Below are 22,506 nucleotides of genomic sequence, written 5' to 3'. Positions count from 1 at the left end.
ATTCATCTTTGTGTATCTCTGGCATCTAGAAGGGTGAAAATTGCTTAGAAGAGCACCATAAACATTTAATAAATGAACAAATAGTGGGTGAATGTGAAGGGCAAGATTATTGCTTAAGGAAATACTCTTAGGACTCATTGATGGGGGGGGGAGTGGCTTGGGGCAATGGAAGAACCAATGAATTTAGGAGTCAGGGCCCCCAAGCTCTAGAGCATCATGTAATTTTGAACATTTATTCATCAACGAACATTATTAATGGGCTAAGTATTGGGGGGCATGGCAATGAATAAAATACATCAAGTCCTGCTTTCCAAGATCTTATATACTAGCGGCAATTATAAGAAGAAAAATAAAGCAGGGTAGAGAGACAGAATGAAGAACAGGACAGGGAGGACTTCTTAGAAGATGGCCAAGGAAGGGCTCTCTCAGAAGGTGACGTGCCAGGGCAGAACACAGGTCACAAAGAAAACCATGTGCAAATTTCACAAAGAGGCATGGCAGGCAGAGTGAACAGAAGTCCATGAGGTGTGCTTGAGGAAAAACAGTGAGGCCAGTGTGGCCGATGGAAGGGGTCGGAGGTAGAACCTGAGATCAGAGAGGAGCCTGGGGACACTGGTGGCTCACAACGACGACATCAGATGTTACTTTGGGCAAGAAAGGAAGCCACTGGATTCTCCGTGACTTAAGAAGAATCATTTTGGCTCCTGTGGTTACAACAGACTATTGGAAGGTCACAAGTAGAAGCACACAGACCAGTCAGCAGGCTTTTGCGGCACATCAGGTGAGGGAAATCGTGGCCGGTAGTGGAGCAGCAGCAGTGAGGGTTATAACAGCCAAAGTCTGGATTACACTGGAAGGCAAGAGGCGGGAGACTTACTGGTATCTGCCTGTGGGATGTCAGGAATAGAAACGAAGGATTACACGGAAGCTTCTGGCCTCACAGCACCTGGATGAGTGGCATTGTCAGGAAGTGGATAGGAGATCTAGGAGGAGTCTGGCACGAGTTCAGTTTTCCATGTGAAGTGGAATTGCCCACTTAAATACCCAAGTGGAGAAGTTGGAAGAGCCAGCTGGAAATTTAAGTCTGGAATTTAGAGGCGAGAGCTGGTCTGGAGATGCAAATTTGGGCTCATCAACACGCAAATAATATTTATACTGATGGGACTAGAAGAGATTCCCCCTAAGAGCGAGTGTAGGCAGATGCTAGGAGTCCACTTGGGTTGAAGAAAATTCACAAAAAAAGAAGTACTGAGCCAATAATAACTAACTCCCTCTTTGCAGAGGAGCATCTGAAACAGTGACCATGTATGAAGTTTCCTTGAAAATGGTTGTGCTTACGTTTAAGGCCATATTATTAGGGCCAGGTGATGGGGAGACAGTATTGTTTAAAACCATACAGAAGCAAAAAGAAATAACTGGTTTTGAGAGAAAGGTGACAAGTTTAGTTTTAGAAATGTATCGAGATGATTGACCTAGGTGAACATCCAGGAGTAAATTTCAGAATTGGCACAAAAATTTTTGGGAAGCCCAGGGAAGAGGCTTGGGAGATAATTGTCCCTAAATTTTGACCATTCTCTATCTATTTATAGCCCCCTACAGATATCTAAGTAAGAGGAGCTAAAGCTTCATAACCTTAAGTAAGTTAAGTTGTTCTACCCTCCTGTTTAAAACAGGTCGCAAAAAGCTCACGGGGCGGATATTTGGAAATAATTGTTGAAAAGGGAATTTGGATTGTTTTTGACAGATTTCAAATGTGTTTGCTACTATGCTAAGTAGTTCACAGTGACTCCAACCCTGTGATGTATAGAGATTTATCCTTCCCATTATGGTTGAGAAAACTGACGTTCAAGAGGTTAATTACTACCAAGTTCACAAGTAGGATCTGTGCCAGAATTTGAACTCAGATCCACCTGAAGATGTCCAGCGTGCTCTGCCCACAGCCCCAGTGACCAGTGACAAGTAATTGGAATGACTAGATAGTCTCTTCCAAGAGCAGCACTGTTACCTGAGCAAGGCCTTACAGTCTCTTTCTCTCTTGATTTTGGATATTCGTGGATATCATAGTGAAATCTCTGCCTTCACTTTGTTAGAAATCCAGTCTTTTTTTTTTAATGTTACTTATTTTTTGAGAGAGAGACAGAGCATGAGGGGCAGTGGAGGGGCAGAGAGAGAGGCAGACACAGAATCTGAAGCAGTCCCCAGGCTCTGAGCTGTCAGCACAGAGTCCGACGCGGGGCTCGAACCCACAAACCACGAGATCATGACCTGAGCTGAAGTCAGATGCTTAACAGACTGATCCACCCAGGCACCCCAAGTCTTTTTTTTTTTTTTTAATTTGAGCTCAACCCCAGCACTTTTTTCATTTACCTGTTGTCTTTTTCTGTTCGGGACCAGACACTGTCTTCTTAGGAGATAATGACGGGATCCTAGACTGTGAACAAGAAACCAATTAGAGTAAGTTGCATACCCATGCAATTCACCACTTAGACCTAAAGTTTCCAAGGCACAGCTGTGGCTGGTGGTTTTCAGATCTGGACGAGATTTTTCTGAGGAAACTTTCAGAGAGGCAACAGTGATGGAAAAAGAGGACAGTCTCAAGCTTGGGAGGGACTGGTTTTAACAGCGTAATGCTTCCCTCCTTGTCAGGCGTGTTCTCATGGGTTTATGTAGCTCTATTTATGTGGTTAAACAGAAAAGTACACCATCAAGGTCAGTAAACGCCTGGTGATTTTTTAATTATTTTGTAAACCCGTGAGGAGGGATGGGCCAGATGTTGAGCCTGAAGCTTATCTGCATTTTGGGATCTTCTTTAAACAAAATAATACAAAATTACAGACTCTTAGAAAGTGTCTGTGCAATGGAGGGGTCCTGAACTTAAGTTTGCACTGGCTTCATGGTAAATCCACTGCCATTTTGAAGAAGATAGTTGATTTAATGCTTTATAGCAAAGGGAGTTGTAAATTGCATTAACATTTGGTACCGATTCATATAGGAAGATGTCATTGCTTCCCATCTGTCCTTATAATTTCCTGTTTGAGATAAGTGTCCTGACTTTCCTATTTTGAGACCAACTGAGCAAAGTGGGAGTGACCCAAACACAGAGAGCCCTCTGCACCACTGCCAGTGCGAGGTTAGCTCTGGAATGAGGCTACGTCTTACTTCCGCACGTGGGACTAAGGAGAGCCAGGCACAGACTCTTTAAGAAGCAGATTGGTGTCATCATCGCTATGGGTAGAGCTCTCATTGTAATGCTTGGAGTTTATTGCAAGGCACACACTGTAAAGAAAAAATTAGGTAGGATAAGCAATTTGTCAAAGAGGAATGATCGGTAAGAAAAGGCAGTTTTGAAAAATAAATCCGATTTTAAAAGCCGTTTCGTTTTGGGTGGTGAAAGGTCATGTTACAAGGAGCTTAGAGGTCCTTAAGATGGCCGAACAGAGCTAGCAAACGACAAGCAAGTTTTGTTTTGTTTTTATGTTGATAAAAGAAAGATATGAGTCGGATTTACCTCAACAGTGGCTGGCTTGAAGTGCCATGGGGAGATGGCGATTTAGGTACGGTATACACTCTTACCAAACCGTATTTATCTAAGAAAGAGAATGTTTTTGCTCTAGCCATGCGATGTTTACAGAACAGGGTAGGCTCTCTCCCTGTAAATTATATACCAGATGTCTGGGGACTGGTGTTGTTTCTAAATATAGTCAAGTTACCTCCGTGTGGCACAGCGCGGCCTTCACAGAAGGCACCCGATCAGCCTGGCGAAAGTTACAGGCGTTTTGTAAAACTAATTTTCACACTAATTCCTCCTCAAGAGTTAAAGTGGACACTTAAAAAAATCTTAGCTACCCAGTTAAAGTCTGACAAGATTGTAAAGTTCCTGAACTGTTGTATATGAAGCTATGTGTAATTTTGCTTGGTTTTGAGAGAAAGTGTGTCAATCGTTCTAATGTAAAGCATGTCCATGTTGAAAGGGACGATATTTTATATGCAACACAGCTGAATGGAAATTTGCAGTTGCCGAATATCAGATTGTGAAGGCAGGAAATACGGAGGGGTGGAGGCTTAGGTCAAAACAGGAACCGGAATTTGATCTAGTACCTGTGATTCTCACACGTTATGGATTCATTTCAGAGATTCTTCTCCAGCATTACCGGGAATGAGGTGGGGTTGCTTGGGAGTTAAGCAAGCAGAGTTCAAACAAACAAGGTGCCTCGAGTCCCATGCACGTGCTATAGGTCATTCCTTCGGTAGATGGACATACCTACACTTCAAAAAAACGTAGCACGAGGTGTTGTTTGTTGGCTTAAATACATTTATAAATCATTCAGTTGCTTTAGTTTATTAAACTGATAGCACTGAAAATTATTTTAATGCTGCTGTTTATGGTTCGAGTTTCTCCAGTTTTGGAAAACAATTATTTTTCCCTAAAATTCCTACTAGAAGCCCCCCTATTTACCAGTTTGTTTAGCAAAGACCACCAGGTTATTACTTATAGAGCAGACTCTGTACTTGCTCATTCCCAGTCCCCCTCTCAACCCTGTCTGACTGTTGCTGGTGCTTGTCCCATTTTTGGTGGAAACCGAATCTTGGAAAAGTTAGATGACTTCATGGAAGCCACTGTCCTAAACTGGGATGCGAATCGTGGCCTGCCTGGCCCCTCCGTCTCTTTCCTCCTGAGCTTCTGTGCTCTAGCTTTATCTGTGTCTCATTTAATTCTCCTGCTCCCCGCCCCTCCCCCAACCTTCCACCCACTGCCCCATCCCCAACCCAGTTCTTGTAGGAATAATGGCAGACAGCAGGGGGCCCATGCTTGATCTCTGCCTGATGGGCCAAGAGATTCCTCATCCAGCATATCTCCAGTGGTTTTGTAACTGACCTCCCACCACGCTGCCTTGTAGATTACCTTTCACTCCCTTGTCATGCCTTTGGAGGTCATGTAAATAGAAACAGTACCAAAGACACATAGGGAAAACCTGGCTCAGCTTTTTCTCTCCCCACCATAATAGACCTAAGTCTTGGTGAAAAAGAAATTGAAGGTGCCACAGAAAGCTGTGTGACGGTCTGGGGGACAAGTGGTGGTTGGGGTACAGGTCGGTACCTTCAAATACTTCCATTTCTTTGTTTCTTCTGTTGCCTGTTTTCTAAATGATCCTTCTCCTTTCTTCCTCCCACCGCCTTCTTTCATGAACACCAACAAGCAATGCTGAAATTGTTCAGAAGTATAATACAACGATTTTGATGGGCAAACACATTAGTTTGCAAAAGGGGGATATCAGATTGCCGTCAGCTACAAATATTGTTCGCTTTGCTGCCCCTTAAAGGTCTTCATAAATATACTAGATAGAAATGAGCCCAAAATGAACCCAAAAGGCTATTTCTCTAAACTTTTCCCAATCTCAACATCTGGTTAATTGCCATTTAGCTAGTGACAATGAAAGAATAGGCAGCAATAATGAATCGGCATCATGTAATTCAGCATATATCTTTTAGAGGTAAATTAAGGTAACGAATTTATTGAGCCAATATACAGGAGAGAAAACATGATCATTACAATCATCATAAATACTATAAATGATTGTTTAAATTTATATATTTAAGCAAGGATTACTTAAAACTTTATTAATTTACTACTGCTCTTCTGAGCAAGCTGAACTTAGTGATTTCACATATGTGATCTCTTTGAAAAGTTGTTGTAATTTCCTTATTTAAATCTTCACAATGAAATTGATACGTGTTCTTAAGTTCTCCAGAGTTTCACTCAGCAGTCAAGTTTACTTTAATGATAAAACAAACGTGTATGACTTTTATTTTTATTTTTAAAGTTTATTTATTTTGAGCAGGGGAGCGGCAGAGGGCGAGGGAGAGAGGGAATCCCAAGCAGGCTTCTCATTGCCAGCACAGAGCCCGATACAGGGCTCGATCTAATGAACCATGAGATCATGACGTGAGCTGAAATCAAGAGTCGGATGCTTAACGGACTGAGCCACCCAGCTGCTCTGACGTGTATGATTTTTAAAGCATCAGGTTTCACCTCAGAAGCTGAAACTCAAAACATAGCTGTTCCCCCAAATAATATTATTTACGATGGCGACTTTGCACTTTGTTTAGCGAGAACATAACGTTCTAACTTCTTAGAAATGATTGCTTTGTCGCCAAATATTGTCCTATCAACAAATATTTATTGCTGTGCATTTCAATCCTACTTTTAATATATAATAGGAGTGTTGCACACGGGAAAGAAAGAATGCCCAAAAGCTAATAACGGTAAATCTTCTTTCAGTTGACAGCTCAAAGAATTGGATGTCTGGCTTGCTAATCTTCTGAATAAGCAAGAAATAATGCTGGCTGGAAAGGGAGAACAGAGCAGTGTCATAACCAACTCCAGTTAGATTATGTAGCTCTCTTTAAGTGATGTTTCTCTTGGCTCTCATTTCTCAGCTTTAAAGTAGAACTAATAGGGGTGCGTGGGTGGCTCATTCAGTTAAGCGTCTGACTCTTGGCTTCGGCTCAGGTCATGATCTCGGCGTTCATGAGATCGAGCCTTGTGTAAGGCTCTGCACTGTCAGCGCAGAGCCTGCTTGGGATTCTCGCTGTCCGTCTCTCTCTGCCCCTTCCCCACTTGCTCTCTCTCTCTCTCTCAAAAATAAATAATTAAAAGGAAAAATTTAAAAACTAGAACTAATATTTCTCTACGCCTCGGCGAGTGTGAGGAGGAAGGGGGATCATGCACACGGTGCTGGCACAGGTGTCCCATGTCCCACTGCATGTCCCACGCGGCGCAGGCTGGGCATCGGCCACCATTACCGTTACTGGTACATCAGGGGTAACGGGAAGAGAAGCTGTGCCCCCTCGCCCTCGGGGTTTGTGTCTTCCACAACATCCCATAATATCACCGGATGTAAAAAAGACTGATGATGGGCAGTTGCCTTCTGCCCTCTCTACCACGTTCACTCGGTCATTTCACGAATCCTGTGATATGTGGCCCACATTTTATTCGGTGAAATCGTTTGGGCCTCCCTTACGGTGTTCTGGCAGAGTTTTTCTGTGAGACCATAATTGAGGAAGCCTGGGTCCATGTGAGACTTCTTCAAAGGTATGAAATCATAGGAGCAATGACGTGTTTCTAAAGTACTACACCTTACCGTGTTTCCCCTAATTTCCTGACCTATTCAGAAAGCTTCAGACATGCTTTTCATAAAATGTCTGTTTCTAACAGCTAAGTGACTTTATTTAAATTGTACCAGGACTGATCAGCAGGGTTTTTAAACATTATTTTTGTTTATTGCGTCCTGGGGATCCTCGAAAGGAGGAAGAGGGAGTAGACAAGAAGACAGATACTAGCGAACATAATCCCATTACGTCAAGAAGGCTCTCCCTCTAGCTAGCAGTGCTTCAGCTTATCAGCAATGAGACCCCTTAAAGGAATGTTTTCCTGATTGGCACGGTCTGCATGTTTAATCACTGAAACACCTCCACGGGTGATCTCTCGTGTAGATTAAATAGAATCAACCATGCTGATCCTGTTTAAATTACAAGAAAATCACCGGGCACCAAGCCGGTATCATATAAAACTACCTGGGTGGACCACAAGGGTGGGAGAGAGAGGGGTGGTTGGATGCCAGATGGCTCTGGGGGAGAGAAGGACATGGGGATTTCCACACGGGAGGGCACTGATTTTCTAATGGGAGGGGCGCATAGGCATGTAAGAAGGGGGAACTTGGGGGACAAGGTGGGTCAGTGCCTTTTTCTTCAGGATGTAGGGTTGGAGGGGTTGCCGACCATTGGTATGTGGAGAATCAGCGACCCCTGAGGGAGCCCTTGGCATTATCGGTACCATTTCAAACATCAATGATAGTCTGCTCCTCCCAACCCGCGACACCCCTTTCGAGGGCCCACCGGGCTTGTTTGAGGGCGCAGGACGTAGGGGTCAGCTACTCATTGTCCTTGGCAACCTGGCATAGCCCCTTTACACCTCAGGGCAAACTGTAAGGAGAGGACAGTCTGGGGGTGCAGAGAGAGGGGGGCATGGCAGGGCGGGCGTAGAAAGTAGAGAGGTGGGGTGCTCCTGCTGCTAGCCTTCCTAAAAGTGCCCAAAAAAGATTTTTGGGGGCGGGGCACCCGGGTGGCTCAGTCTGTTAAGCGTCCAGCTTTGGCTCAGGTCACAATCTCACGGCTGGTGAGTTCAAGCCCCACATCGGGCTCTGTGCTGACAGCTCAGAGCCTGGAGCCTGCTTTGGATTCTGTGTCTCCCTCTCTGTCTTTCTCTCTCTCTTCCCCTCCTGTTTGCACTCTGTTTCTCTTTCTCAAAAATACACAAACATTAAAAAAAAAAAAGTTTTTTGGAGTTCTGAGAAACCATGAAACAGGTACTTTTGGGGCATATCTAAGGGAACTTAATCCTCCCCTTCTTTGGAAGACAGTTCAAAAGGTACAGTAGTTCTGGGATTGGTCAGTTCCAGAACATGCTTTATAGCCCTTGGCATTCTGAAACTGCCAGGCTGGATCTTTTAGACAAGAATCAGACTTCCTGGTATATGGTCAGGTGTCTCAGTCACCTTGTTGAACACAGACTCTGGGAGTGTGTATTTCCAGGAACTGAGTGTGTCTGTCAGGGTTCACTTCTACTCACAGATCTCGTCTTCTTTTCCAACAGGTTCCTGGGCAGACCGGTCACCACTACATGAAGCAGCAAGTCAAGGTCGTCTTCTTGCTCTGCGAACACTGCTATCCCAGGTGACGTATTAGCTACGGCTGGAAATATACCCCTGTCCCATGACCGTAGAACATTAACTTTCAAAAGTAATCAAAGAAAAAAGAATAAAGCTGCTTAATAAATGCTACCAGTCTTTTTTTGTTTTAACTCCTTATCAGTCAGCTCTCTACTTTGCATTTAGCTTTGAGATTTCTTTATAAATATTTTGGTATAATCCTATATCTTAATATACCGAGTTTCTCATACAGTATACTTGCTCACTGCAACATATTTCAGCAAGAAGTCACTGGACGTATGTATTATTCATTTAGCACTTCAACTATGCTTTACTCTATACAATGTGTGCAGCTAATTGCAGAGAAAGTTTGGTCACAAAATATCCAAAAAGGGGTAATCAGAGCAGATGCCCAAACAAGCTTTTTTACATTAATCTGTCCTCTGTGATGGCGAATTACCCATGAATGCTACAGAGTGATCACTTCTCTCCCTGCCCACTCCTCAGCCTCACCAGAGGAGAAATGAAAAGCATAGATTCCTTACAGAAACACAGAGCACTCTGGCTTAGCCTGTGCGTTGTTAAAATTGAACGATGTGATTCAGAAGCACACCCAGATCTGGAAGTCATTGTCCTGGTGCTTCCTGGTATCCGGGAGAAAGGGATGCTCTCGGGTGGCCGTGTGGGAAGGAAAGGCAGTGATGCCCGGGTTCCAGGACATGGCCCTGGGACTCAGGGCACCTGCATGCCAGGCGGGTTCTTGAAGTGGATCACAACCTTCCTGACCTTCCCTTCTTCATCTATAAAGGGAACATGCAGGACAAGCTGCTCCTGTAGGGCTGTCCTGTGATAACAGAGTGACCATTTTGTTTGCTCATCACTTGATGGGGGGAAAAAAACACGCACCCTCAGAAAAGTCAGTAATTTTCTAAACATAACCCACTCGGTCCCCCCAGCCACCTACAGAAACCCTCACGCAGTTCTTTGAGAGGAGAGCAGCCTCACGATATTTTTCGACATGTATCTCATACACCCACACGCCAGCCAGGAAGAGTCCGAGGCTGCCCCCAGAGCCCGATGGGAAACAGAATCCAGAGCTCTGCAGACGCTTGGCCACCTGGTCACCCCGGCGGGTGGCGGTTAGGAATTGGCTCCTTCAAGTCTGACTGCTGGCTAGACAATTCGAAATCTGTGAAAAGATAACCTAAGGGATCTAAAAAGTTGCCACCTGCTAGTGACAAAGATTGGGGGTGAATCTTTTCTTGCCTTCATTTTAAGATTCATCCCGGTATTCCAGGCCATGGCAGTGCGTCATGCTATGGGGGTTTGGCCACGAAAATCTTCCTCTTACAGTGTTTAGTATGATGGTCAATAGACAGTGAGTTACCAAAAATAGCAGGAAAGCACAGAATCTCATGTCCTAATATTTAATTAGTTTAGTCCGACATCATTAGTTTAACTGGAATAAAGTGTTTTGTTGGTTTTGATTTGATTTTTAAAGTGTGTACTTGGTTTTGATTGGATAATAAAATAAGATGGAACTCTTGCCATGTGCGGGGCCCTGTAACAATAATTGCTTTACATACGTGATGCTGTTTAATCCTCATGATGACCCTAAAACTTAGAGGTTAAGGTACTCACCCAAATTAAAATAATTACTGCATTCTGGAGCAAGGCTTCAAGCCCAAGTGTGACTGACTTGATGATCAGAGCTCTCAACCACAAGAATGGAACCTAGTCACTCCTATCCAGTGACAAAAGTTCACAACATGGCTCACTACAGTTTAGAGTATTTTCCCCCCAGTCTGGGCTAACCTGTAATTTCACAGCCCCAAATCGAAACAAGTGACCCGGCCTACCAACAGTCTCCACTTCTACAAAGTAAAAAAGAAAACAATAATAGTAATCAAACCAATTCATAAAGACCACAGAAAGTTAAGGAGGCGGAATTTTATGAAAATATTCAGAATCTACTAAACAAAACAATTTAGCTGCTACAGGGTTTAGATACGGTGGTGGTGTTACAGTATTGACGAGTTTTGACAACGGACTGCCTCTATGGTGTCTGAACTGGCCTTTCCTGCTGAACTTATACCTGCCTCCCTGAGTCTTTGGTCTTTTGTATCACTCGCTAATGACCTTTATAAAGATGATTTCATATACTTTCTTGCTCACCTTTCAAAATCATCCATGTCGTATTTAGGGTTACAACGTAAATGCAGTTACCATAGACCACATCACCCCGCTGCACGAAGCCTGCCTTGGAGACCATGTGGCATGTGCCAGAACTCTGCTGGAGGCTGGAGCTAATGTAGGTACCGGTTAAAACCATTAATCACTTCACATCTACTGACTAAGACAATCGCACAAAGTTCTCATGTGGCGTTTCTTTCCTTAGTAGTTTTCAAAAATTGCAGAATAATAAGAAATCACTTTGCTTCAGTGTTCTCAGTGAGCTCCAAGAAGGATTTCTAGTCATTGCAAAAACGGGTAGCATGCTGACCTGGGTCGAAGTCGGACACTTAACTGACTGAGCCACCCAGGCGCCCCAGGATGTTTTTCTTTAGATAAATTCTCAGAAACACAATTTCCCATTTCTCTGATTTACCACCAGCAAGGTGACCTCACCACAACGTTTGTCACCATCACATTTCTGGACTTTTTTCCTAGTTGAAAGGCACCTGACCGTTGAATTCATTTTTGTTTGACTCTTGAGCATGTGTTGATTTCCATGACTTTTACTAGCTGCATGGCCACTCTTGTGACTGACTCATCTACCACATCATATTTCTGTTTCTCTCTTGACTTTTAAAAGCTTTGCTTAATTGGTGCAGCCACTCTGGAAAACAGTGTGGAGGTTCCTCAAAAAATTAAAAATAGACCTACCCTAGGACCCAGCAGTAGCACTGGTAGGAATTTACCCAAGGGATACAGGAGTACTATGCATAGGGGCACTTGTACCCCAATGTTTATAGCAGCACTCTCAACAATAGCCAAATTATGGAAGGAACCTAAACGTCCATCAACTGATGAATGGATAAAGAAATTGTGGTTTACATACACAATGGAGTACTACGTGGCAATGAGAAAGAATCAAATATGGCCCTTTGGAGCAACATGGATGGAACTGGAGAGTGTGATGCTAAGTGAAATAAGCCATACAGAGAAAGACAGATACCATATGGTTTCACTCTTATGTGGATCCTGAGAAACTTAACAGAAACCCATGGGGGAGGGGAAGGAAAAAAAAAAAAGAGGTTAGAGTGGGAGAGAGCCAAAGCATAAGAGACTCTTAAAAACTGAGAACAAACTGAGGGTTGATGGGGGGTGGGAGGGAGGGGAGGGTGGGTGATGGGTATTGAGGAGGGCACCTTTTGGGATGAGCACTGGGTGTTGTACGGAAACCAATTTGACAATAAATTTCATATATTGAAAAAAAATACATAAAAAAAAAAGCTTTGCTTGTTGATGCGTATGAGCTAAATATCCTCTCTCATATTTACTGCACACATTATCCCAGTGATTTCCGTTGGGTCGTAGAACTGTTTGAAATGCCTAGCGTTTAATCTCGTACCGCTCTATGACTCTCGTTGCTGAACTCTGGCTTGGTTTAGGTAAACGCAATCACGATAGATGGCGTGACTCCATTATTCAATGCGTGCTCACAAGGCAGTGCCAGCTGTACAGAACTTCTTCTGGAATACGGTGCCAAACCCCAGCTGGAGTCCTGTCTTCCTTCTCCCACACATGAGGCCGCCAGCAAAGGTGACTTAGTTATGGGATTAGGTGACAAGGGGAGGAAGTCCCTTTAGCAACGTGGAGTGCTGCATTTTGCTTTCAATGAGTAACTGCAGGGAACAGCATGAGGTGAGGCGCATGGAGGTGGGCAGTGTCGAGAGTAAGCTCCTCTCTACTTTGTGTTGGCAGGCCATCACGAGTGCCTAGAGATACTGATATCCTGGGGCATAGATGTTGACCAAGACATTCCTCATCTGGGAACTCCTCTGTACGTAGCTTGTATGTCACAGCAGTTCCACTGCATCCGGAAGCTTCTTTATGCTGGTAATTTTCTTTAAAACCTCTCTCGTTCTGTCCGTACACGTAAGCAATGATTCAGATCCTTATTTATGTCTCTGAATAAACTGTGTAAAGATATCTCCCTGCTAAAAATGTTCTTATTCTAAGCATTGTTGCATGTAAGTACATAACCCATAAAAAAAGGAATTGCATTCTTGATAATTCACAAGCTTTATCTCACAAGTCCTCAAGTCCCCCTTGTAAAGATCATACAGCGTAAAACCTCAAGGTTGATATAGTGTTGCCAAATATGTATTTCTTCATGAATAAATCCATCACAAGGAATTTGAGGGGTAGTAACTGCTTAGCTACCTTGTCTTCTACCAATCATAAGAGCTCATGTGCTCACCCCGACTTTGTCCTGTCCCATTTACCTACAAAGACTTAACGGCCTTTTCTTCTAACTTGAAACAAACCTATGCCTCAGCGTTCAGTGTTAGCCTCCCGAAAACTTGTCCTAATCTTTTGAGACCATAATGGTGTCTCCCCCTATAGGAACAGGAGCTTTTTTTTAAAAAAATTTTTTTCTTAATGTTCGTTTGTTTTTGAGACAGAGACAGAGCATGAACGGGGGAGGGTCAGAGAGAGGGAGACACAGAATCGGAAACAGGCTCCAGGCTCTGAGCTGTCAGCACAGAGCCCGACGCAGGGCTCGAACTCGCAGACTGTGAGATCATGACCTGAGCTGAAGTCAGATGCTTAACTAACTGAGCCACCCAGGCACCCCAGGAACAGGAGCTTTTGAGGATGTGGATTATGTCTTCTTCCCCATCATCTCCTTTCCCTACCGCAGCGCCTCCCACGTGGTAGGTGCTGAAAATACACATAAAATGAGTAAAAGGATTTCCGTGCTTTTTACTGTTTCTGCCATCATTTGGCCTCTGATACGCTCATAATATCTCAGCTAAATTATAAGCTTCTTGCAGGCAGTTTCTACTTCGTTAGTTCACTCCCGTCATATCTGTTAAGTCTTAAATATGACTTATGCTAATAACCGTTGACACACTATTATTTTCTGGCTGTGATCGCCCACGAATTTATAGAACTAGAAGAGTTTCTTCTTTGTTGCCTTTTTTCTTCTCTTTTCTTTTCTTTTACTTTGCTAGGAATATTATTTCCACCAGACATTTTATATTGGGTAAGAAAGAGAATGCTGTTGGTAATTGTGGACTGATTGTTATTATCAGGCTCTGTCCTCCCATAAAACTAACATAACCAATAGAGTTTATGCTTTCTCCATGGAGATTTTGTTACGGACTGTCATTCTTTCACTAAACATTGTGTATTTGATGAAAGAATATGAAAACAATTACATTTATTGAAATGTGAAGGTAGCAGGAAGGCCTAAAGGGACACTTAAAATGTACTGCTTCTCGTAAACATCGTCAGCTTTATTGATAGTATCAGAAAGCAGAGTTGAAAAGGACTTACACATTTTTACCGATAGATATTTCTTGGTGTCATCACCACTTAGGTACTGGGAAATGAGATTGCTCTTTCCAGTATTACACAGTATTGATTCATTGCATATGTATTGAATGATCACCATGTGCCATGACTCGTACTCAGATAAAATAACTAAAGCAATAACTAATTTAATAGGTAGGGTGGTGTTTTTTTTTTTAATGTAAGATTTTTAAAAAATTTACTTTGCACATGGAAATACAATGTGTCTTTCTACTTAAGAGGGTCAATGCCTTTGTATATTTATTGACTTACATTGTATGAGAGAGAGGAGACAGGAAAGTCCGTGCACATTTTCCCCGAACAGCTCACACGTCTAGATTCATGAGTTTTCCAGGAAACACGAAGAGCTCTATTGCCTTAAAATAAATGAAAAGAATATGAGCAATAAACTCTTGAATAATCCTGAGGAATCTCAATCATGATGAAAACAGGTATGAGTGGGCCTCATCATGCTCTATTTGTAATACCAGTTAATATGATTACTTTGGGGGCTTTAAAGCATTTAAAAATATTTTGTATTATGGGCTCTTTCAAGCATAGGGAAAAATATTAGAGAACATAACAACGTGCACTCTCCATCTATGTGTGTCAAGTTTTAATGTGTACATTTGAAGTGTGTGTGTGTAAGGGGGGGCGGAATAACTCATTACAGACAGAGGTGAGGTCCATTTGGCATCACCCTTTTCTGCGTGCATCGAGGTAAGTGACTGGTCTAAGGGTTTTTGTTTAGATTTCTCATCATCCCTTATTTACACGTAGGTGCCGATGTACAAAAAGGCAAATACTGGGACACCCCACTGCATGCAGCTGCCCAGCAGTCCAGTACGGAAGTTGTAAACTTACTGCTGGAATTTGGAGCGGATATCAATGCTAAAAATACAGAGCTTCTTCGACCTGTAGATGTAGCGACTTCCAGCAGTTTGGTGGAAAGATTGTTGCTTCAACATGAAGGTAGGAATACTTGTGGGCACTTCAAAACACAGGGCGCCTGGGTGGCCCAGTATGTGGATCCTCTGACTCTGGATTTCAGCTCAGGCCATGATCCCAGGGTCTTGGGATAGAGCCCTGCATCGGGCTCTGTGCTGAAGGTGCAGCCTGGTTAACGTTCTCTTTCTCCCTCTGCCCCCACCCCCAGCTGGTGCTCTCTCTCTAAAAATAAAAGAAAAAACAACCAAAAAAGAAAAAAAAAACCCACAAAAATACATTTGCCTGAAATCAATGCAAAGTAAAGACTTTTTGTTGACATGTAAAATGATACTGGCATAACATTTAAAATATTTTTTTGAAGATGATTTTTTAACTTAGGTTCTATCTGTAAAGAAGATAGCACAATGATCTCAATTTTCTTTTTTTTATCTTACCTAAAGTCTGTATATGTTGGGTTAAGTTAAATGTATTCAGTTTGTTTGACAATATGCAATATGTAATTCTGTTTAATATCTGCTGATAAATATTTAGAAACATGCCCCCTTTTCTAAGGGCACATGGCTTCTATAATGTTATAGAAACAGAATCAGGAAATACTTTCATACCTAAGACTTTTGTTATTCAAAAAAATTTTTAATGGTTATTTTTTGAGAGAAAGAGAGAGATAGAATGTGAGCAGGGGAGAGGCAGAGAGAGAGAGAGAGAGAGGGGGAGACACAGAATCTGAAACAGGCTCCAGGCTCTGAGCTGTGAGCACAGAGCCCGACACGGGGCTCAAACCCGTGAGCTGTGAGATCATGTCCTGAGCCACAGTCAGATGCTTAACTAACTGACTGAGCCACCCAGGTTCCCCAAGACTTTTGGTATTTTAAAACAGAATTTCTTAAGCGTGGCTCAGACACTATAATAAAATTTGTTTTGGTTTAACTAGTAGACCTAATTTGAGAAAAAGATACAACTTAAAACTTTCCCCCTTTAGTGCCCAACATTATTGGGTCTTTTGATTTATATGTTCTTCAAAAAGCAGAATTTATTTCTGAGGCTTTACATGCAATAACAATTTCATAAGCCTCAGGATTATAATGTTTTAAAGAACCCATATGGAATATACCACAGTTACAATAAGAGCTTATAAACAAAAGCCACTGAAATGCTTATGTAAATGTCTCTAGCATAGTGGTCGCACTACCCTATTTAATTTACCTCAAAGCACTGAAGCTTATGGTTTGTTCTGTGCATCTTACAACATATAAAAATCCATTTGGATTTTAATTAACAAATGCCTTCCTGTCTTTTGTAGCTACTCCAAGCAGCCTTTGCCAACTTTGCCGACTCTGTATCAGAAACTACATAGGGAGGCCGAGATTGCACCTCATCCCCCAGCTCCAGCTGCCAACGTTGTTGCAGAATTTCTTACAGTACCGATAAGTCAGGGAAGTAATGCTAAATACTTGCGAAATCAAAACATTTCTGTCTCATCTGCATAGTGTATATTTCATAGTAAAATATGCTAAACACAGTATATAAGGGATTGTGAGGCCCTGGGGAAGAAGTGAAATGTCAATTTAAATTTTAAGTGTACTAGTGAGTACTACTGTTTTATGCATTTTTACTGGTTTTTTTTTTTTTTTGGACTATAGCATATTTAAAATATCTATACATTATTAGCTATTCCCATGTACCCTTTTTGATGTAGAAAAAAAGAAATTTTCATTTCAATGTTTCTTTTTATGAAAAAAAAATGTGAACTCTTACTGAAACTACGTACTTTAAAAGGCCTCCATTCTGCCAATAATGCATTAACTTTTAAATTTACCTGCTGTAATTGGTGATCTCTGTGGATTTTTTATATTAATGCAAAATACAAGTATGGTTTAGAAAAGAACTACTACCCTTTTTGAAATAAAGATGGCTCTCATTCACGAAACCCACCGCGTCGAATGTGCGCTTGTCATTATAATCATCAGTTCATCAAGAAAAGATAAACTGCCCCCTCCCTGCAAAGATCTCACTAGTCACTTTGCCACCTTAAATGTCCCCATTCCAGAAACGGGTTGGACTAAGGTTATGGCTCCTTCCATCTCTTCCTGGGATGGTTGGAACCTTACACCTTTGCTAAGACTATTTTAAGACTTCCTCCTTCTCCAGGGTAGCCTCATAAGGCCTCTCTACAGTGCTTTTGTACGAAGCACTCCAGCCTTCTTCCATCCAGAAACTGTCACTAGCTGGTGGTACCTGCAGACTGAAGACCATGAACTTCATACCCAGTTGCGAAAGAGGCCCTTCCTGGGCCATGCTTCAGGAATCAGGGCAGTCCAAGGCTGTGGAAAACAGAAGATAAAATCTCCTTCGATTGTGGGGTGTGCAAAGAAAAGAAAAAGGCTGCGCCACTTAGCAAACTTAGACACCTTACAAAATTTACCCTATACATACACCCTACTAGTGCTGTTTCCAATCCTTCTTCTGCAAAGCAACGGTTGAGGCTTAGACCGTGTTAGCAAGAGGGTATATAGCATTACAAAGTAGTGTCTTCGGCAAGGTTATTACTGTGTTTATTTTCTTCTGCCTTAAACATACTTTAGCGCGGTATAAAGCATAATAAAACAAACTGTGTCTTCTTTGTAATTTAGACTAAGTTTGAGTCTATTGTGGACTGAGAAATAAGATAGGATACTTACTATAGTGTAATGTAGAAAATGTTTTGATGAGTTTTATAAATTTATCAAAGTTTGATAAAGTATTTTGACCACTATTTTAATAATAAGCCCAGGGCCTATTTTTTCCTTTCTTCTCGGTTCTTGGCTGAATTTTGGATACCTATGGGAAATAAACTATTCTTGAATGTAACCCCAAAGTCACTAAGATCACATCGTTAAGTCGTGTTTAGATTTTCAAAAATAGAAATAAGGCTGTAGCATGTGTGTTAAAAAAATGTCTTCTGTGTGCCTAGAGACTTTTAAATGAGGCTATTCTACTAAATAGCTCAGCCTAACAAATTTATAATGTCCTCATGAATAATGTGCATTTAATTGTTTAATTATAGAGTAACCTCATTACATATAATTGGGTATTCAGACTGCTTTTTTAGTAAAACAGGTGTTGACTAGTATTTTCCCTGAGCTAGACATATGTAGGCTTAGGGTGTAAGGTAATATAATTCGTCCCTTTTCACTGGGCTTGTGCCAATAAGTACACATCAATATTAAAATTAAAACGGATACTTTAAAATTTTAGTATGCTGATACCTTTTATCTTTGCTTGGGTATGACTGTCTTATCGAAGAAGTATTCTAATTTAACTGTATCATGTGTTTGTTGATATGTTAAAGTGTGACTATTATCACTGGAATAAAACACTTTTTTTTTCTGTTCTAATTAGTATTTGGTTTTATAATTGAAGGTAATGGAGAATAAGATTCAGTTGCCCTAATTTTTTTCAACATTAGTTTCAAATCACTGTATTATGGGCATTAGGAGAGTAGTGCAGACTGAAACAGATACTTTGAAGGCCTTCTAATCCAAATCTTACTGTGTGCGCGCACACACACACACACACACACACACACACACACACACACACAAAGATCTAAGGACAAAATCCCACAAAGGCAAAGACCAAGCAACACCAAACTATTTGACATGAGATTAAAGTACCATGAAATTAATCACTGTAGTAAGGCACTGCTGAAACGTTTATTTTGTAGGAAAAGGTATTTAATTTCTACTCTTGTTTTAGCCACAAAGTATATTTGATGTTTCCGAAGAAGTGAACAGAGACACTATGTGAAACATGGCCCCTTTGGAAAAGAAGGTCTGAATGTACTGTGTTCATTGCTCTGTGATGGTCTTGAACCCAAGTGACTGTGGCTATCTGTTTACAAAGTAACTTTATAAATTATTCTCTCTCCCGGATTAGTTTCACTTTTTTACTCTAATTTTTCAACTTTGTTATTCTAACTATCATTTATAATTAGTTTAAGGCCTGTCTTCTCTCTTAAAAACCTAAACAATCATTATCAGATTTTTCAGTGTTGGTGGCAGGAAATTTATTCAGAAAATTCAGGTGTAGGGCACCTGGGTGGCTCAGTTGGTTAAGTGTCAGACTCCTGATTTTGGTTCAGGTCATGATCTCAACGGTTCATGGGATTGAGCCCCACATCCGGCTCTGTGCTGACAGTGCAGAGTCTGCTTAGCATTCTCTCTCTCTCTCTCTCTCTCTCTCTCTCTCTCTCTCTCTCTCCCCTACTCATGCATGCTCCCTCTTCTCAAAATAAATAAATAAACATTTTTTTAAAAAAGGAAAAAAGGGGAGCCTGGGTGGCTCAGTCGGCTGAGCAACCGACTTCAGCTCAGGTCATGATCTCACGGTTTTTGAGTTGGAGCCCCGCGTCAGGCTCTGTGCCGACAGCTCAGAGCCTGGAACCTGCTTCTGATTCTGTGTCTCCCTATCTCCCTGCCCCTCCCCCACTCATGCTGTGTCTCTGAAATACACATTAAAAAAATTTTTTTTAATAAAAAAAAGGAAAAAAAATTGAGTTACTACCCTTCCATCTGCTCTTAAACAATTCACTTCAGCTCTCGAGGTCTCAGTTTTCTCCTTTTTTAAATGATAGGTATCTTCCCATTTTGAGTAGTATGCTCAAATTCAAGGAGTCTTTTAATAAGTAACTTTTGAAATTCAGATACATTTTTTTTAATGCTTATTTATTTTTGAGAGAGAGAGTGAGGGAGACACAAGCTGCAGCAGGCTCCAGGCTCTGAGCTATCAGTACAGAGCGTGATGTGGGCTCAAACTCAGGCACTGTGAGATCATGACCTGAGCCAAAGTCAGACGCTTAACCGACTGAGCCATGTAGGCACCCCTCAGATACATTTTTCAAAACATTTTTGGTGTCTGAGAGGCTTACCTTACAGATACAAATTTTACAAAGCACATATTCAGGCGTATAAAAGCCAACTTTATTCTTCTTGTAGAACTTCACGTTTATCGCGAGCTTCCCTTTCACCCAGTGAACTCTGGCCACTTTGGGGTAAACTCATTCAATTCAGTGCTTTCTCAGTCTCTCAGCTACACTCTTCAGATGGAGCCTGTTAATGCCAGTCTTTTTTCTTCCTTCCCCATTCTTTCTGGGGTAGCATCTGAATTCCAAAAGATTCTGTGAAACCCACTTTTCGGCGGGAGTGTTCACTGGCCAGGGTGTGCCCCCCGGAACACTCCTGTGTCAGAGGAACAAGGGTTTGCGTCAGGAGACAGATCACAAAGGGCCTTTTACAGGGAAGCTCCAGAAAGCTTCCAGTGGGAAAGTCAGAAAGCACACTTGATTCTCCCTCAAGTACTCTTGCCTCCTTGCCTCTGCCCCTGCTGTTCCTCTGCCTGGAACGCTCCGCCCGCTACCTTGTCATTGCTGTATACGGGCACGCACTGGCTACAAAATTACTCCTCCCCTTTGAGTTGCAAGTAATCTCCCTGTTTGAGAACGGTTTGCTCCTTGTTCAGCAAAACATCCTTGTGAAGTAAAGCTCTCTGAATTTTCTCTCGGCAGGCGATCCATCAAAAACCACCACCGACTTTGATGGCTATCTGGCTGGTACGAAACTTTGGTAGATCTTACAGGATGACTGTGGATTAATGCAAACTTCATCAGGCAGTAACTCCAATTATAGCCACCCCCCCCCCCATTTGACATCTCTTTACTGGAATAAATCACCACAGTCCTAGCAACTGTGACGCCATTACCCATCTGGAAAGTACCTTTCCCCTCTGTCACAGTCTGCAAGAACCACCAAAAGTAGTTTGCTTTTATTTATCAGGACCCATAGTGCACGCTCATGATCTTGCCATAGGGTCAAATCCGTTTTCGTGCTTTCTGCCGGAAGATGAGCCAAGGTTTCTAAGTGTCTTCACGTTCCACGGAACATCATGTGTGCACTCTACGGATGATGCCATGCTGACTGGACCTGGATCTTGATGCCTTAGTAAGAAGCAGGTCAACTAGTGGAAAAGGGAAACCTCACTCCACCTATAAAGCAACGGATCCCTCAGCATCCAGTCGGGAAGACGGAAGTAACTACACAATTTAAACAAGAACTTAATCTAAGGAAGTGGTTAAACAGATGCCGGCAAACTGAAAAACTAAAATGGGGCCATCAAATTAACAGAAATAGACGATTCAGGAAGCAATTGCTCGTGCTAGAGAACACAGTTAAGAAGTACGGACTGTAAGAGCCGAGAACTCGAAGGGAAACTTCTATGGACTGGCTTTTTGCAGGGTGAGAGTACACAGCTGGAGCCAAGGCTTCGGAAGCTCAGAGTAAAATCCGGGACTCTTTAAGGAGGGCCGCTTCTCAGGGCTTGGTAAACGTCTGAACCATTAAGATGAAATCTGCTCCAGGAGAGCCAAAGAAAGTTGGAGATCCAACCACCTGCCCCTGCCAGGTTATGCTTTGTTGCTGCGGCAACACCCCTGCAAATTCATGTGGAAACAGCAAGCGCCTTTTCCCCTCCCTTTCCCTCCTGGCCTCCCTCTAGCTCCCCCTATTGGCAAAGTTTAATAAAGCTTTCAGCAAAGGAGAAATCACATTGTGGTAGAAAGACGGGCTAAATACAGAACGTGTTTGAAACAGAGATGTATCTGCTTATCAACTGGCACCTTTATTACGGGAAGGCTTTAACCCTTAGCAAAACTTTGCTTAATTAAGCCCCAATCTGTAGCCCTAATCTAGCTCCTTAGCCGTTACCACCTAAATCTTGGGTTAGCACTCATGCTAAAACCTAAACACTTTCTCTAACCTTAATGAGTTTGTTATTTCCCAAAACTCACAAAAAACTCACATATCGGGACGCCTGGGTGGCTCAGTCGGTTAAGCGACGGACTCTTGATTTTGGCTCAGGTCATGATCTCATGGTTTGTGGGTTTGAGCCCTGTGTTTGAGCCAGTGTGGAGCCTGCTTGGGATTCTCTCTTTCCCTCCCTCTCTCTGCCCTCCCCTGTGCTTTCTCTCTCAAAATAAATAAATAAACTTAAAAATCCTCACATATCACAGATTGTATCATCTGTACTTTTGTTCACATTAGTCATTCCGTGTGGAATTGTCCCCATCCCCCCCATCCCACAGATTTCCATGATTGTCTTAGAAACAACTTATTCTTACTGAGATCTTACTATGTACTGCACACCCTTCTAGGCTCTTTGCATATTTAACTTTATTTAATCATTAATACAACCCTGTGGGGTATAACTTATTTATTTCCACCTTTTAAACATTTTACAACTTGCCCAAAGTCACATAACTAATAAAAAAGTAGAGCTGGTCCTCCAATGCCTGTCA

General features: G+C 42.2%; 1 protein-coding gene and 1 long non-coding RNA gene across 4 annotated transcripts in view; one reads left to right on the top strand and one right to left on the bottom strand.

Annotated features, from left to right (window-relative positions):
* The window catches only part of ASB5 (ankyrin repeat and SOCS box containing 5), a 57,060-nt gene extending 35,107 nt beyond the window's left edge, over window positions 1–21,953 (top strand). Inside the window, exons 2-9 of one of the 3 annotated variants that reach the window (XR_007151544.1) lie at window positions 8,654–8,733; window positions 10,912–11,019; window positions 12,323–12,473; window positions 12,636–12,770; window positions 15,012–15,203; window positions 16,480–16,612; window positions 20,722–20,766; window positions 21,023–21,951. Coding sequence is in view for 2 of the 3 variants with exons in the window: in XM_047855821.1 (XP_047711777.1) it covers window positions 8,654–8,733; window positions 10,912–11,019; window positions 12,323–12,473; window positions 12,636–12,770; window positions 15,012–15,203; window positions 16,480–16,607 (794 nt within the window). In the remaining variant the exon portion in view is untranslated. Of the gene's footprint in view, window positions 1–8,653; window positions 8,734–10,911; window positions 11,020–12,322; window positions 12,474–12,635; window positions 12,771–15,011; window positions 15,204–16,479; window positions 16,658–20,721 lie in introns of those variants that run through there. The other 2 variants (XM_047855821.1, XM_047855822.1) reach the window with 2 other exon arrangements.
* Window positions 2,368–4,221, bottom strand: LOC125163703 (uncharacterized). The gene is made up of 3 exons (XR_007151545.1): window positions 4,099–4,221; window positions 3,160–3,276; window positions 2,368–2,431 (listed from the first exon to the last, which is right to left on the bottom strand). It is a non-coding gene; the product is annotated as an uncharacterized LOC125163703 (long non-coding RNA).
* Window positions 21,954–22,506: the final 553 nt, after the last annotated feature.

The sequence above is a fragment of the Prionailurus viverrinus genome, chromosome B1 (assembly GCF_022837055.1).
Source record: "Prionailurus viverrinus isolate Anna chromosome B1, UM_Priviv_1.0, whole genome shotgun sequence".
NCBI classification, from domain to species: domain Eukaryota; kingdom Metazoa; phylum Chordata; class Mammalia; order Carnivora; family Felidae; genus Prionailurus; species Prionailurus viverrinus.
The sequence above is the reverse complement of the archived record's forward strand: the minus strand, read 5'-3'. Positions and strand labels throughout refer to the sequence as shown.